The sequence below is a fragment of the Pseudorasbora parva genome, chromosome 10 (assembly GCF_024679245.1).
Source record: "Pseudorasbora parva isolate DD20220531a chromosome 10, ASM2467924v1, whole genome shotgun sequence".
NCBI classification, from domain to species: Eukaryota; Metazoa; Chordata; class Actinopteri; order Cypriniformes; family Gobionidae; genus Pseudorasbora; species Pseudorasbora parva.
Window position 1 is genome coordinate 29771743 of NC_090181.1, and position 15610 is coordinate 29787352.

General features: G+C 35.3%; 1 protein-coding gene across 2 annotated transcripts in view; it reads right to left on the reverse strand.

Annotated features, from left to right (window-relative positions):
* The window catches only part of gpr137c (G protein-coupled receptor 137c), a 37097-nt gene that overhangs the window by 9716 nt on the left and 11771 nt on the right, over positions 1–15610 (reverse strand). For both annotated transcript variants that reach the window (XM_067455821.1, XM_067455820.1), the window contains exons 2-4: positions 7475–7524; positions 595–823; positions 201–350 (exon numbers count right to left, since the gene is read on the reverse strand). In XM_067455821.1, the coding sequence (XP_067311922.1) occupies positions 201–350; positions 595–823; positions 7475–7524 (429 nt within the window). The remainder of the gene's footprint in view (positions 1–200; positions 351–594; positions 824–7474; positions 7525–15610) is intronic.

Consider the following 15610-nt stretch of genomic DNA (forward strand, 5'->3'; position numbering starts at 1 on the left):
TCAACCATTCAAGCAATTGCCACCCAATCGGAAGCGGAAGCAAAAGTAAAATGCGCACAGCCTCAAAGGCATTTATAAGCAAGGTGGAAAGGGGGGGGGGGGGGGGGGGATGTGACTATATATAACAATATATATATATATATATATTGTTATTGTCACATCCTTAACAATAACAATATATAAAGTTATTTTGAATGTACCTGGTCAGATACATTGTACCAGCCGTAATTGAATGGGCTGGGCCGATCTTCAGGAGAAAGAGCCACCACAACCAAGTTATAACAGGCTCTGGAAGTGTAGAGGAGGATAACCGCTGCCCCAATGGCCGTGGCCTGGCATACTGATGTCCCCTTGATCACAAATCACAAAGATCACTGTATTTAGACAGAACAGTTATTATTTTCTCAACACCGGTCAAAGCAATTAGCTGTTATTGCAGTCATACTGAAAACACCGCACTGTTGTTCTGGATCCCAATCGCATTCTTCTAAGTAAAAAGTACGTACTAACAACTTATTAACAATGAAGTAAGCCAGTATGCAAATACATGCTTGATATAAATCTCCAAATCCAACAGAATCCCTATTCACTTACCTTTGACTCCAGGTAGACATTGGCAGAAGACATTTTAGCAATCTTGAAGATGCATATGGCGAGTGAGATGGCGCAGAGAACGAAGAGGCTGTCGTTAACCAGCACTCGTGCCAGAACGGCATCCTTCACCTGACTCTCAGCCACATCACCCTGAACCAGCATGGCACAGGTCACGTTCACCACCAAGAAAAAAACACCGGCCAGAAGGAATCCTAGGCACAGGGGCACCCTATTGAGAAGGGAGTGAAATTATTTTACAGAAAGAAATAATGAATAAATAAACATGTCTTGAACAACCTAAATATTTCATTTCATGATTTCATGTCATCCCGACTAAACATCCCCACTTGCATTGGACACGATTCATCTAAAGAATGTTTTTTTTTTTCTTTCATTTTTGATAATCCATTTAAAATGCTATGGATTTCTTTAATTTTTTTGGTTACATGGAAAAGTTTTATTAAGATTATTATTATTAATATTATTAATAAATAAATTCAACCTCTTCTGTGGAATAAAATCAAGCCCCATCCTATAATTCTTCATGCGCACTATTTTTGCTTCACTCAAAAATACAGCATAATAAAAAAAGCAAATACAAGGGAAATGCTGTGATAGCAATATTTTATGTAAATGTCCTCAGAAGTGGTCAAAACGGTAATTTTCAATATGAAGGGCAAGTGTTTTTTGCTAGTTTCAGCCTGACGCAGTTATCATTTTCACATAAAGCGCCAAGTTGCTTAAATAGCAGCCACTCGTGCCCATTTGTTCACCCATGAAAACCGGTCTGGTCTGAAAACCGCCAGATTTTTAGGCGAGTTGCTACTTTGAGGAAACTGAAAACTACAGCACCATTGACAAACAAAAACAAAAAAGTATGTTATGTCATTATATTAACAACTGGAAGTTGTTTGAATTGCCCGTGGTGAAGTCATCAGATTAGTAGGTTGTGTATTTGTATTGAAAATATCCACAACAAAGCTCAAAGACATTGAATTGATTGTCTGGGCCATAAGTCAATCCTTTCCACCGCCACATGCCCTCCTCCCACTCATCCTGCCTTTGGGATGGGACAAGGTGGGAAGGCCGTGAGGATTTGATCTTAAAGCTTTTCACTCAGCATCAGCTCAAATCATCTGATCAAAGCCACATTTGTCCTAATTAATGATCTGAATGAGAAAAAGGATAAGCCAAAGTAGTCTGTTGGCTCAAACGTCTTTAAAGTCTTTTGATATTTCAACCAAAGAAAAGAAAAAAGACTTCTAAATCCTTCCATTTTCACCCAAGTTCTCACTCTTTATGTTGTTCCAAAGCTGTGTGATCTCTGTTCTTGTGTGGAACATAAAAGCAGATGAGAATCAGATAGAATCAGTGTGAATAACAAAAGAAACACTTCACCGTTAATCTGTTTGCTGAAATTGGTCAAACAATTAAAACGTTTAGGCAACACTTTACAATAAAGTCTCAGCTATTAACATCTGTTAATGCATTAACTGACAATGCTAATATATTTTCTTACATAAATTACTAACCTTTGTTAATTTTAGTTCATATTAATGCACAGTGTATTAACTAATGTAAAACGTTTTTTTATCTTAAAAATGTATTAGTAAATATTGAGATTAAAGTTAACTAATATCAAGATTGAGACCAAGTTAACAAAAAAATGCTGTAGAAGTATTGCTTACTGTTACTTCATCTTAACTAGTGTAGTTGTGTAACTAATGTTAAAGGGTTAGTTCACCTAAAAATGAAAATCTCAGTCATTAATTATCTTCAGAACCACAATAAAGATGCACTACCAGTCAAAAATTTGGACACTGTACTATTTTAATTGTTTTTGAAAGTCTCTTTTGCTAACCAAGGCTGCATTTATGTTATTAAAAATACAAAAAAAGCTGTAATATTGTGAAATAATATAAAAATCGCTATATTTTAAAATGTAATTTATTACTGTGATGCAAAGCTGTAATTTCAGCATCATTACTGTCTTCAGGGTCACATGATCCTTCAGAAATCATTCTAATATGCTGATTTGCTGCTCAATAAAAAGAATTTCATTAATGTTGAAAGCAGTTGTGACATTTTTTAAGGATTCTTTGATGAATAGAATGGTCAAAAGAACAGCATTTATCTAAAATATAAAGCTGTAACATTGTACTACTCTAAATCAATACAATTGCTATACATTTTGCCCTTAATTAATTTGATTGTGTTCAATCCACTTAAATGCAAGTCAAATTGAAGTTTACGTAATCTGTTTGTGTTGAGATTACATTAATGATTTGTGTTGAATTAACTGAAACTGGGCGGGGCTTGTTAGTTCCCAGCATGCTTTGCATATGGCTAAATGAGTGAGTAACTTAAGAGTGAGTAAAAAGTGACTTAAGAGTGAGTAAATGTTATTTTATGTGTAAAAGTGTTATTTTATGTATTTTTTGAGCAAGATGAGAAAGAGGGAGACTTGATTGTGTTTAAAGGGGTACTTCAGCGCTGGGAAGATTAATCTGTTTTTAAACTAGGTCATTAATGTAGTAGAAATGTGAAATTATTTTTTCATTTGGTGCTTTCTAGACTGAAAAAAGACAGAACATTTATTTTTGTCTCATGGGGATGAAAGACAACAATTCCCAGAATGCTTCGCTGCTCTATGAGGCCACTCGCTACTGAATCACTGGATCACTTTCACTTTCCCACTGTTAATTTTCATAAAATCCGTTCAGTTAGAGAACAGATACTACAATGTACAAGTGTCTGTTCAATATGTGCACTGTAAAAAGTAATAAGTTGACTTTACTTGGAAAAGCTGTGGAAACTGATTGCCTCAGAATTTAAGCAAATTAGGTCATCATTTTTGACTTGAGTACAAGTAACTCAATTTCAAAAGTTCAGCCAACTTACATATACAAGTTGGGGTTTGTAAGCAGAACTAGACATAATTCTGTCTGTGAGCTGAGGAAGTGTAGCTACTCCCAGAATGCATTGCAGCATGAATAAATTAATCACAGGGCAATCCTAACTCGGTTTTATTATTTTTGGCTTTATTTTACCATTTTATTTGCTGTCTTTTGTCAGTATAACTCCAATAATGACAGCAAATGAACTTGTAATGGTCTTAAGTGTAAAAAAAAAAAAAAAAAAGCAACCATTGTTGTGTTTTGCATGCTGAATGTTGAAGTCTGTGTCTACTGATACAAAGCCATATGCTAATCGGTGAAGTAACCCTTTAATATTCAATAAGAATAATTTAAATTACAGTGGGTTGTCATTGTGGAGAAGAATGGGGAATTTGCTAAGGCTGCATGTGGACTAATACAGCTATGTCATAATGGCTTTGATGAAGGAGCTTTTAATTCTTAGCATATTAATGTGTGTTATTCCTAGCTAAAAGTCTGTCAACTACCTTGTACAGTACTACAATTCAGATTTGTAACATAAGTATATGAAATTGAAGTGGATAATTGAGTATATGAAACCGAATGCTTGAATCATGTCAGGGAGCCATCTAAAATTCACTTGAGTACCTCATAAATGACGTCATTCCATTATGTTGAAGTTAAATGAACAAATGATGTTTGTTTAACTTCATTGATTCATGTGGGAACAATGTACACAATTAAATCCAACATACTTTTTTAGTGTTCTGTTCAAATATTTTGGGTTGGTAAGAATTATGATTTTTATTTTGGGGGGCGGGGGGACTTAAAGAAATTAATAAATGTATTCAGCAAGTAGGCATTCAATTGATCAAGTGACAGTATAGACATTTATAATGTTGCAAAAGCTTTATATTTCAGATAATTCCTGTTCTTTCGACATTTCTATTCATTAAATATTCCTAAAAAAAATTTTTTTATTTACCTTAAGTTTATGAAGTGACAAGAATACTTTTTGTGGCCTGTGTCAGACTCTTGCGCTTTTTTTGCGCACAAAAGTATTCTGGTCACATCATAAAATTAAGGTTGAACCACTAGAGTCAAATGGACGATTTTTACCATGTCTTTAGCGTTCTGGGCCTTGAAAGTGTTAATTACATTGCTGTAATTGAGGGGCTGTAACTCAGATTTCTTCAAAAATATCTTAATTTGGATTCTGAAGATGAACGAAGGTCTTATGGGTTTGGAACAACATGAGGGTAGGGTTGGGCATCGAGAACCGGTTCCAACTTGGAACCGTTTAAAACATAACGATTCCATTGGAATCGTTTAGAAAATTTGTTTTCGGTTCCGATCATCGGTTCCAAACGCGCAAGTTTTGGTTTCCATGGCCACCTGATGAAGCCCGGTAAACGGCGCTCTGAAGTGTGGATTTATTTCACTTTTCAAAAGCCTGGGTCGGCACAGTGCAACTAGTGTTGTCACAAATATCGATCCTGAAATATCTGAAAAGATAGCCTGCTCAGTTTCTACAGTATCGATCCCAGCTGCGCTCTCCTCTCCTCTCCTTCTCTGACCAACAGCGAGTTGACGCACAGCCGCATATTCTACGAATCCCTCAGATTTCAAGCTCACACACAGACATACCGTAATAAAGCCCCCTCTGACATACAAGTGCAAATATTTGCTTATTTTTCCAGCTTATTATTGGTCAAATACAATCGACCAAATTCTCAGTGCACATTTTGAAGAGTATTAATGTAAGCACAGTCGTAAACAATTCAGGAAGAAATGAAGAATGAGTAACAGGAACAGTGTTCAGGATCCATGAGTGCGGCAGTTCTTAAAGGGACCGCAGGTATTTAAAGTCAAACTACAAAAAGACAAACGATCACACTGCTCTTGACTGATCAACATGTGTAACTTTAATGGTTTTATATAAAACTATTTATTTTTTTGCAAAAAACATTATCCAATGTTATTTTAAATTGAATTAGCCACTTTGCGTTTGTTAATTCAGTTTCTTACCTGAATGTTAGACCTACCAGAACAAATAAAGCAGTCTATTTCATTTATATATTTTATTCTATTTTATTTATTTGTGCTATTTTTTTGTAATATGTTTATTTGTTCTTATTTAATTACTGTTTAGTCGTCTTTTTAAATTCAATTTACCATTCGAAATCAAGCTTACTTGTGCCGTGTGTAAGCTATTGCAACACAATTACCCCGTAAAAATTCATTGAGTTAGCAAATATTTGTGAGAGAATTTTAATAGCAATTGATCAATGTTTATATAGGAGAAAAAGCTTAAAAACTTTATCATATAAAGTGATCTCTTCAGAAGAACTTTTTGATTGCCTAGACTTTCAAAAGACAGACAAAAAAAATAATTATATAAAAAATATCTAATTGACAGTATATGCAGCATTTTCCCCCCTGTGGTTTTGAAAATAGCATTGAATATCGATGTGACACGTTTTGACTCCACCCCTCAAAGAATCGGAATCGAGAATCGAAAAGAACCGGAATCGAAAGTAAGAATCGGAATCGGAATCGTTCAAATCAAAACGATGCCCAACCCTACATGAGGGTGAGTAAATGACCATTTTTATTTGTGGGTGAACTACCCCTTTAAAATAATTAAACTGTAAAGTGTAAACAACATTTAGAAATGTTACAAAAGTTTTCAATTACAAAAAAATGCCGTTTTTGTAACTTTCTATTCATCAAATTCAACACAAATGTGTCATGGATTTCTATAAAAGTATTAATTAGCACAACTGTTTTCAACATTGATAATAAGAAACATTTCATCATATTAGGATGATTTCTGATGGATCATGTGACCTTGAATTTTCAGCATCATTGCTCCAGTCTTCAAAGGCATAAATAACGTTTTAACATTGTTTGTTTCATGACAGTTTGAACATGAAAAATTGAGATTTGATAGTTACAAGGTGTTTTGTGATCAGTGACTCGACAGTGCTTTGGTATTTGAACCTTGACAGGCTCAGTGTCGCTCAAAGATCAATATGAAAATTCTGCTAAAAAAAAAAAAAAACATCTTGAAGAAATCATACAGGTCTGAAATGGGTGAGTAAATGAACATTTTCTTTTGAACTATCTCTTTAAATTAATTTAGTGTATAGACAGCAGTTCGCCGTTCAATAGAGTGGTGCAGGGATGATGTATTTTTGTAGACCAAAACCTAGAAATGAGCTAGCATTTTAGCTGGGTCCATTATCGGAATGGGTTTTTGGTTAAATGCCTGAAATAACGTCCGTGGCAAAAACAAGCTCAAGTCGTTTTATTCTACAACATAAAATACATCAGTGATACTCTCTTGTGATTTTTTTAAAGCTTTCATTTGTCTTGTAGAAGGCATTTGCTAATAAGTGGCTAAATGGGACTACAGAGGTTGTCAGGGACATTAAACGGCAATGGAAAAATCCTATTGGGTTTTTGATAAGGGAATGAGGGTGATAATAACTTCCCAGTTCGCCTACAAAAATACATTATCCCTACACCACTCTAAACTTAACAGCACTGGGAAAAAAGTTATGATTTCAGGGGTGACAAAAGTTCGTAAACAATGACTGTAAGAAAAAAATGTAAAGAAAGAGCATTATTGTTCATAATAATGCTTTCTCTCAAAGCAACCACTTTTCTTAAAGGGGTAGTTCACCCAAAAATTTAAACTCTGTCATCATTTACTCTCCCTCAAGTTGTTCCAACCCTGTATGAGTTTCTTTCTTCTGCGGAACACAGACGATATTTTGAAGAATGATGGTAACCAGACAGTAGATGGACCACATTGACTTCCTATTTTTCCTATTTTACAAAGGCGTCAACTCTCTGGTTACCAAACATTCTTTAAAATATCTTCTGTGCTCAGCAGAAGAACTTGAGGGGGAGTAAATGATGACAGCATTTTCATTTTTTAATGAGCTATCCCTTTAATTCACTGACAGCACATACAGCTAAGAAAGAAGGTCTCTTACTTGTACTTGTTGAGTTCTGGGGAATACTTCGCCTTGGCTTTGAATATCACCTGTGGAAGAGGACATGGTAAGATTGTATTACTTACAAACGTGACCAGGGCAAACTCTAGCATCTGTGGGTATTTGAGGAGAGGTATTATCAGTACAAAAAGTTGCTTTCACCAAGAAACTTCTGCTATCTCTACTTCAAGCCAGCTCACAGGCCAAGTGATGACTAGCTTGTGCTAAAGCAAAGATAAGGGTGACCAGGCTTTATCTCTGAGTTTATTTAAACAGAATCATCTCCTGGGTTAAGCAAGCGCTTGCAGAGCTAAATAACCACTGAAAGGTATTGGTTTTACCCAAGGTCTTTTCAACTCTAGCCCTAATGTGAACCAAAGGCAAGCACACTTACTTGCACAAGCATAACTGATAAGCATTTACTGATAAGCATTCACTGACTGTTTTCACTCTGACTTGGCCTTTATGTAGTTCACACAAATTTAATAACATACATTAACAGGTGATGTACACTGTAGCAACATAAAATATAGGAGGTCAGTACATTTGAAATGAATACTTTTATTCAGCAAATGAATACTTTAACTCAATCAAAATTAAACTTATTTATAACGTTCTAAAATATATCTATTTCAATGGCTGGCTGTTCTTTCAAACTTTCAAAAAATCCTAAGAAAATTTGCAGTTTCCACAAAAATACAACCATTTTCTGAAGGATCATGTGGCACTGTATAGAGAAATGGCTGCTTTGCCAAATGAATAAATTACATTTCCAAACATATTAAAATAGAAAAATTATTCTAGATTGTAATATTTCAATTTTACATTTGATCAAATAAGTGCAGCCTTGTTGAGCAAGGGTTTTCATTAAAAAAACTAAAACAATTACCGACCAAATCTAGCCCAGATCTGATTTTTTCAAATCAGATTTAGACCACATACATATGATCAGCTTTTTTCAATGCGGCCGCAGTGTGAACAACCAAGGCAGATTTGATTCAACTTTTACATCAATCTATGTCAACATTTGTCACAATTATGCACCGCCGAATTAGCCCTAGACACAACAGACACAGACAATAACATTAAAAACTTGACGAGATATGGAGAACAGCGATGGAGCGAGTCAATGGAGGGAGAGTGAGGTGTTAGACCTAATTAGTATATGGGGAGATACTTCAATTCAAGCTAAACAAGAAGGATCCTACCGTAACCGCTCCGTTTAAAAAAAAAAAAAAATAGCACACGAAATGGAAGAACGGGGACACAGAAAAACGTGGCCTTAGTGCCCAAAGATGGTTACAAAAGGCCAAAATAACCAATTTTTCTATCTTTCTTTTCGTTCATCTCCTCTTCAGCACATGCTCATTAATGTTATGGCTTCCATTACACAAACATTTTTAAATAAATGCGAAAACGCTTACTTCCTCTATAACCGCCCGAACTTTAGTGCAACAGCGTGCTGTGTCTGATGTCATTGATATTGTTCTTTTGCACATGCGGGTTAGTTTGAAACCTCATACAGTTCACACTAGAATCAGATATAGACCACATTTTAAAAGGTTATGTGAACAGCCAAAAATCTGAATTAAGCATTAAGACTTGCGGTGTGAACTACTAAACTACTGCTGCTAGTCAGCACTAAAATGGTTTAATATAGAGCTGTACAAATCTGGATGAATTAAACTAAACTAAATAATGTGTAAAATTATCCATTCTGTAGTCTATGTTAAAAAAAAATGTTTTGGGGTAGGGGGGATAAAAAAAAATATCTGTTTGAATAAATGTAATATTTGTGACACAAAATATAAGTAAGTATCATGCATGGAATTAACTTGGACAGGTCACAGTGACAAAACTTCCAATACGGCAAGGGATAATGGGAATTTACTAGGTTTCTTCATTTAAGAAACAACAGTGAAAACTTGCATGTCATGTCTACATTCCTGATCGCACATAGGATCCTAGTCTTGACTCCGCTCTTCTCTAGATACATGCAACAAAGCGCTTTAAGATTGTAGACCACATTAAGAAAGTTAAGTGCCAAGTGATCTCTGTATAATTGCAAAATTCTTATGGCAAACCTGCAAGAGTTACAGCAACAACAAAAAAATTGAATGAACGTCTGTGTTAGAGGTCAACCAATATATATCGGTCGGCTCATATATCGGGCCGATATTTGGCATTTTTAAATATATCTGTATCGGCCGATATCCGCGTTCAGTAGCGCCGATTTAAAGTCAGGCACTTCCACGGGCAGCCGTGTTATTGGTGCAGTGGAACGGCAGCTGCTGGCGCATGTGAAGGACCCCAAGCAAAAACATTTGGAAGACCTGGGAGAGAAAGGTAAGGCTTAAATTCTGATAGTTCAAAGTCCTATGGCCATATATTTACAATTTATTACAAGCAAGCTATTAAGTGTTGCTCCACTTAGTGAAAGAAAAAACGAATAGCATAGTACCGTCGGGAACTGGCATAATGCTACAGCTGGCTGAAGATTTGTTTACTTGCCATTAACTTTAAGGACTGTAGTCGAAAACTATCAGCAGCTTGCTTGTTAAAGGCAACGTTTTCGCGTTTTCATATTAAACTATGTTATTCCCTTACCTAAGACGAGTTGATACATACCTCTCTCGTCTCAGTGCATGCACTTAATCGCTCTGACGCACAGTGATCTGGTAGCATTTAGCTTAGCCCACTAAAGCTAAATTATCTCAAAATCTCTACTGCGCAGACTCGGTCCCAAGATGTCAGCGCCGTGCAGGCCGCCTGAAAGCTTCAAATCTGGCAAGCGGAAATAGATGATGTCGAGTCGTCCATATTTTTTTACGGTCTATGAGTTACACGAATAGTTGAACGATCAAGTATGGCGACAAGCGGAAAAAAATCTGGAGGGGGAGATGCGAGGGAGGATTTTTCAGGCGTGATTTTTTACTGCGCCGAGTCGAAGTACTCTCAGAAGTGCTATTCCGCCATAGCTCTATTTTAGCCCGCTAAGAAAAGCGCCACGTTTGTATCACCATACTAGGTCGTACAAATAATCGTGTAACTGTATTTAAACTGTCAAGAATGTCAGGGTTTAGCATTGTCCTTGCATATAAGGCTGTGCAACATTTTTAAGTTTCAAGTCAGTGTTCAATAAATAATTAAGTTTAGAAATGTTGTACATCCACTTATTATTAGTGTGACATTTTATCATACAAATAAAGGGGAAAACTTCAAAATATTGGCCCAAAAAAATCGGCAGCACATATCAGCTGACCCTGACCTCTAAATATGGGCAACGGCTATAGAAAAGCCCATATCGGTCGATCTCTAGTCTGTGTAACCAAAGCAGCATTGCTCATGACTATCAAGAGAACTGCAGATGCCTCCATTCACTGGACTACGACACCCGTCCAACAGGCATTTGACAGCCATCAGAGGCACGTGCAACTCGAGAACAGATGCGGTGTTGTTAGTATATGTACAAGAGCAGTGGGCATCTGCAATGACTTACAATTAAGTTTATTATTTTCAATAAAGCCTTAAAATTAATTTTAAGGTCATCACAAATTCAATAATTTCCATTGAATTAAAATTGACAAATTAAGAAAAAAAAAAAAAAAATTAAAGAAAAATAAATAAATAAAAAATACTCTTTTAAAATAAAAGTACTGCAGATAAATGCCAATGTTCATTTTGCAAAGCTCCCTCGCCCTTCCACCTATATAATTTTAGCTAAAAAAGGGCTATTCTCTAATCATTATGGATATGACATAACCATAAAGCACATTAACATTATGACCATCTACTTTTACATATTTACATTGTTTTACAGTAGCCTATTCAGCAAATATCCTGATTAACTAAAGTATAAAATATGCTGGTGTAGAGGTTTAAAAGTAATATATATATATATATATATATATATATATATATATATATATATATATATATATATATATATATATAGATTGTAATATATCTTAAAATTTTATTTATTCCTATGACGACAAAGCTGAATTTTCAGCATCATTACTCCAGTCTTCAGTTATTTCAGGATTCTTTAATGAATATAAAATTAATTATTTAAAATGGAAATCTTTTGTAACATTATAAATGTCTTTACAGTCACTCTGATTGATTGAATAAAAGTATTATTTTCTTTTTTGAAGTCTTAAAGAAGTCTGAAAGTTGAAGTCTGGAAAATGTCTCAAAAGTTAGGATGAAATATACTTTTAACATTTTAACTGACTTTTAAAGAAAAAAAATATAATGCTCATTATTAAATAAGAAAAGGTGCAGTAGTCAATCCTCGTGTATGAATTGCGCATGTTGATGTGTGTCATCCTCATGTGTCTTCCTGTCAGCAGATGCATCCTACCACCGGGACACGACAGCACAGCACGGTTCTGAGTGATTCTAAAGAGAAGAAAGACTCCCAAAAATAAACACACAAACTGCACCTCGCGTTTCGTCATCTCACGAGAGCGCGGTAGGCTCAAGGGAACCGTGTCGCCCCAAGCGCAGTGCTTTCACAGAGAAAAGGCAGCGGTAAAAGCTCCTATCTATCTGCTCTCAGCTCCCCACCCTAAAGCACACCGTATTACACAAAAAAACAAGGTCAGCATGCTCCGCCTTTAATGCAGGCACTGCCTGCAAACAGATTTGATATTGCAATTTGTTTGTCACAAGGTGGAGAAAGGTAAAAGTCGGTTATGAAAAAAGAAGAACTAAATTTTTTTTAATGAAAAACGATGCCCCAGTATTGCAATGCAGTTGCTAGGGTGATCTAAGTGGTTGTTAGTGTGCTGCTATGGGGTTGCTAAGATGTTGGTAGCCAGATAGTTGCTTACTGGTCCAAGTCAAAAGAGCCCTGATTGTCTCTGATGGTCTGGTAACATGTACAGTATGACCAGTATTCACTCTCAGAAAAAAAAAGGCACAAAAAAATGGCCACTGGAGAAGTACCCTTTTCAAAGGTAAACTTTTTTGCCTAATTTACTAAGGGTGCATATTAGCAAGGGTGTACGGGTGCGTATTAGCAGTCGGATACCCAAAAGTACATATTTGTATCTAAAGCATATACATTTTAGAACCTAAATTGTATTAGTAACTTTTAAAAGAGTACTGCCCCAGTTACAGCTTTTGTACTTTTTCCCTCCCAAGTGTTCAATGTAAAATATATATTTTTTATTGTTTATTTATTGAAATAAAGTGAAAAAAAGTCAAACTAAAAGAGAAGTGAAAAAAAAAGTGAGCAAACAAATAAGGATAGGCCTGTGCTAAAACAGACATGTTTTGTTTGGTATAAAATGTGAACCCATGACTTCTATAAGCACGCACACACACACACACAAACGCACGCACGCATGTGCACGCACACACACACACTGCAGCCACTTTCGAGAAAAAAAAGGAAGTGGACAGCTGTCTTCTCAGAGGACTGATTTTTAAGCCCTTTTTGTGACCCACTTGCAGACATTAGTCTCATTTCCTTAAATGTATTTTTACCGTAAGACGTCCAAATCACTGAGTCACGCTTTTGGAAATGCATAATGCTGCGGTTTGCTGTCATGAGACTAAGACCTCTTCCTCTTTTACTGATGGTGTGAAATGTTATCGCTACTCGTGATGCTTGAAAGAGCAAGAAGATTTATTAAATGATTGCGTACACTTTTCTTGACATGAATACAGTACACTTTGCTTAATAACTTTTATTAAAAAGTGTCAAAGCCATAAATCCATTGTTTTCTTGTGGGATGACCTGTGTTTAATGAATGATTATCTACTATTACATTAACCTAGCAAGACAAATAGGCTAGCTTGTTTTAAGAGTAATAATTCTTTATATTTAATTGTGACGTTTATTTTTGAGTGAGTTTATTGCTCAAAAAAATGGCACATTATTACAGATTTTGATTTCAAAGATTGATTAAAAAAAGAAATAAATACATAAATAAAATAAAGTATTTTTATGTATTTCATTTAACATAAATATATGAAAATATCTTATATAATATATACGCCCCTACAAAAGCAATTGCTCAGTGTGATTGATTTACCAAACCAAAAAGAATGAAAGCTTTCACTGAGGCCTTCTGACATGTTTACATGTTTGAACACATCATTTCCTGTTTTCCTCCTCAGTAATCAGAACACAACCCTTCAAACACACACTTTCCCCTTCAGTGCCTTATGTCAAGAGGGCCCCCGAGGAGGTTTAAAACCAGTGATTCATCTACCTACATTAGGAAACTAATCTGGAACGCTTCCCTCCGATTGGTTTAATTTTTTTCGATTTTAAGATTGTTAAGTAGAGCCCTCACTGTACACTTGTGAGTGATGGAGGTACTGTATCCTGTAAGGTCGTTTCCACCACAGAATAAAACATTTTAAAAGATAATTGCGACTTTTCACACAACTGCAAGAAAAATGTCAATTGCGAGATAAAAAGGTGGCGATATTACCTGGAATAAAGCTTAAGCTATGCATAGTATCCTGTGTAAAGTCAAAGCAGGTCAAAAAATAAATAAATAGGCCTATACACACACTCAGTAAGACTCAATGGGATGTTAATAGTCAACCAAACCATTTCACTCAATATCAACAATTTCCGAGTCAGCCTGGATAAGTTCAGGCTAGGGTCGTGTCAGGAAAACTTTGTATGCTTTTTTTTTATGCTGCTACAAGTCAAGGAGTGCTTCTGAAAAATAACTATCATCATATTATTAAAACTTATTAAAAGATATTCAAAAGCTTTATTTGAAACATTTACCAACAAATAAATGTTCTGCTCTCGGAGTTGTCCAATTTCTATTAAATAAAATGCTTTGGTACATCATAATTATGACATAAAAGGTCACAAGTCCAAATTATGAGAAGTCAAAATTGACAAAAAGATGAAATTATGAGATACTAAGTCATAATTACAAGACAAATAGTTTAGATTATGACAGAGATCAAAGGACATACATTATTTGAAAATCAAAAATATGACAAAATGATTAAATTATAAGATACTAAGTCATAATTAGACAAATTGTTGAAATTATGACAATTAAATTATATACTGTCATAATTATAAGTCAAAAAAAGTCACAATTATGACGAAAAGATAGAATTGAGATACTAAGTCACAATTATGAGTGAAATTGTTGAAATTATGAAAGATGAAAGTACATCCACTATGTGAAAAATTATGACAAAAAGATGAAATTATAAGACAGTATGTCATAATTAATAGACAAATAGTTGAAATTATGAAAATTAAATGAGAAGGACATAATTAGAAAGTCAAAATTAGGAAATAAGATACTGTCATGACATAATGACTGTGTGTCAGTTGTTTGTGATAAATTTGATTTTTCATGTCATAGCAATGCATGTTTTGTTTTTCAGATTTCTCTTACCATCCCGTAATGGCAAGTGTAGCTGGTCACTTTAAATGTGAGATAGCTTTTAAGTGGGAGTCAAACAGTATACTGTACAGTCAAACTTCACAGGCTACACAGGACATCTGGAGTGCAAACAACGTTCAGGTTAAGCCATGCCGACTTCATGCCTAGACTGCACGCTTTACCAATTCACACCCAATAGCAACAAACCACTGGACTATTGTACAGTATGACCGCTACACTCAACCCAGAGATATTAAAACACACTATAGACCTTCAAACAGTCTACAGAAACCTGTTTGGCAAGCCTTTGGACAATCATTCCCACTATATATTTGACTCTGAGTCTGATTGACTTGCAATTGTGCATGGGAAAGTGTGTGTTTGGGAAACATTAAGTTGCGTCCCAAATGATACACTGCATTTATGCATGTATTCAAATGTGTAGTGTATGTATTTTACAAGGTTATGTTGGCATTCAAGATTGGAAAATGTTGCCCCTCCTCCTTCACAATGTACTTAAAGTTGCGACAAACAGTTGAGTGCATGAAGTGTTCAAATTCCACACTTTTTTTTGTTAATTTAGTACATCATTTGGGGTATTTAAAGTGCACCTTTTTGGGAATTTCCAGTGTGAACCCCCCTTGTGAACAAGCCAATAAAGTTGGCTTGACGTTCGAGATTCGCAAATTTAGGGACCGTCTCTAAAGTTACATACATTGGTATGCGCGGCTGTATAAAACTGACTGTAAAGTGT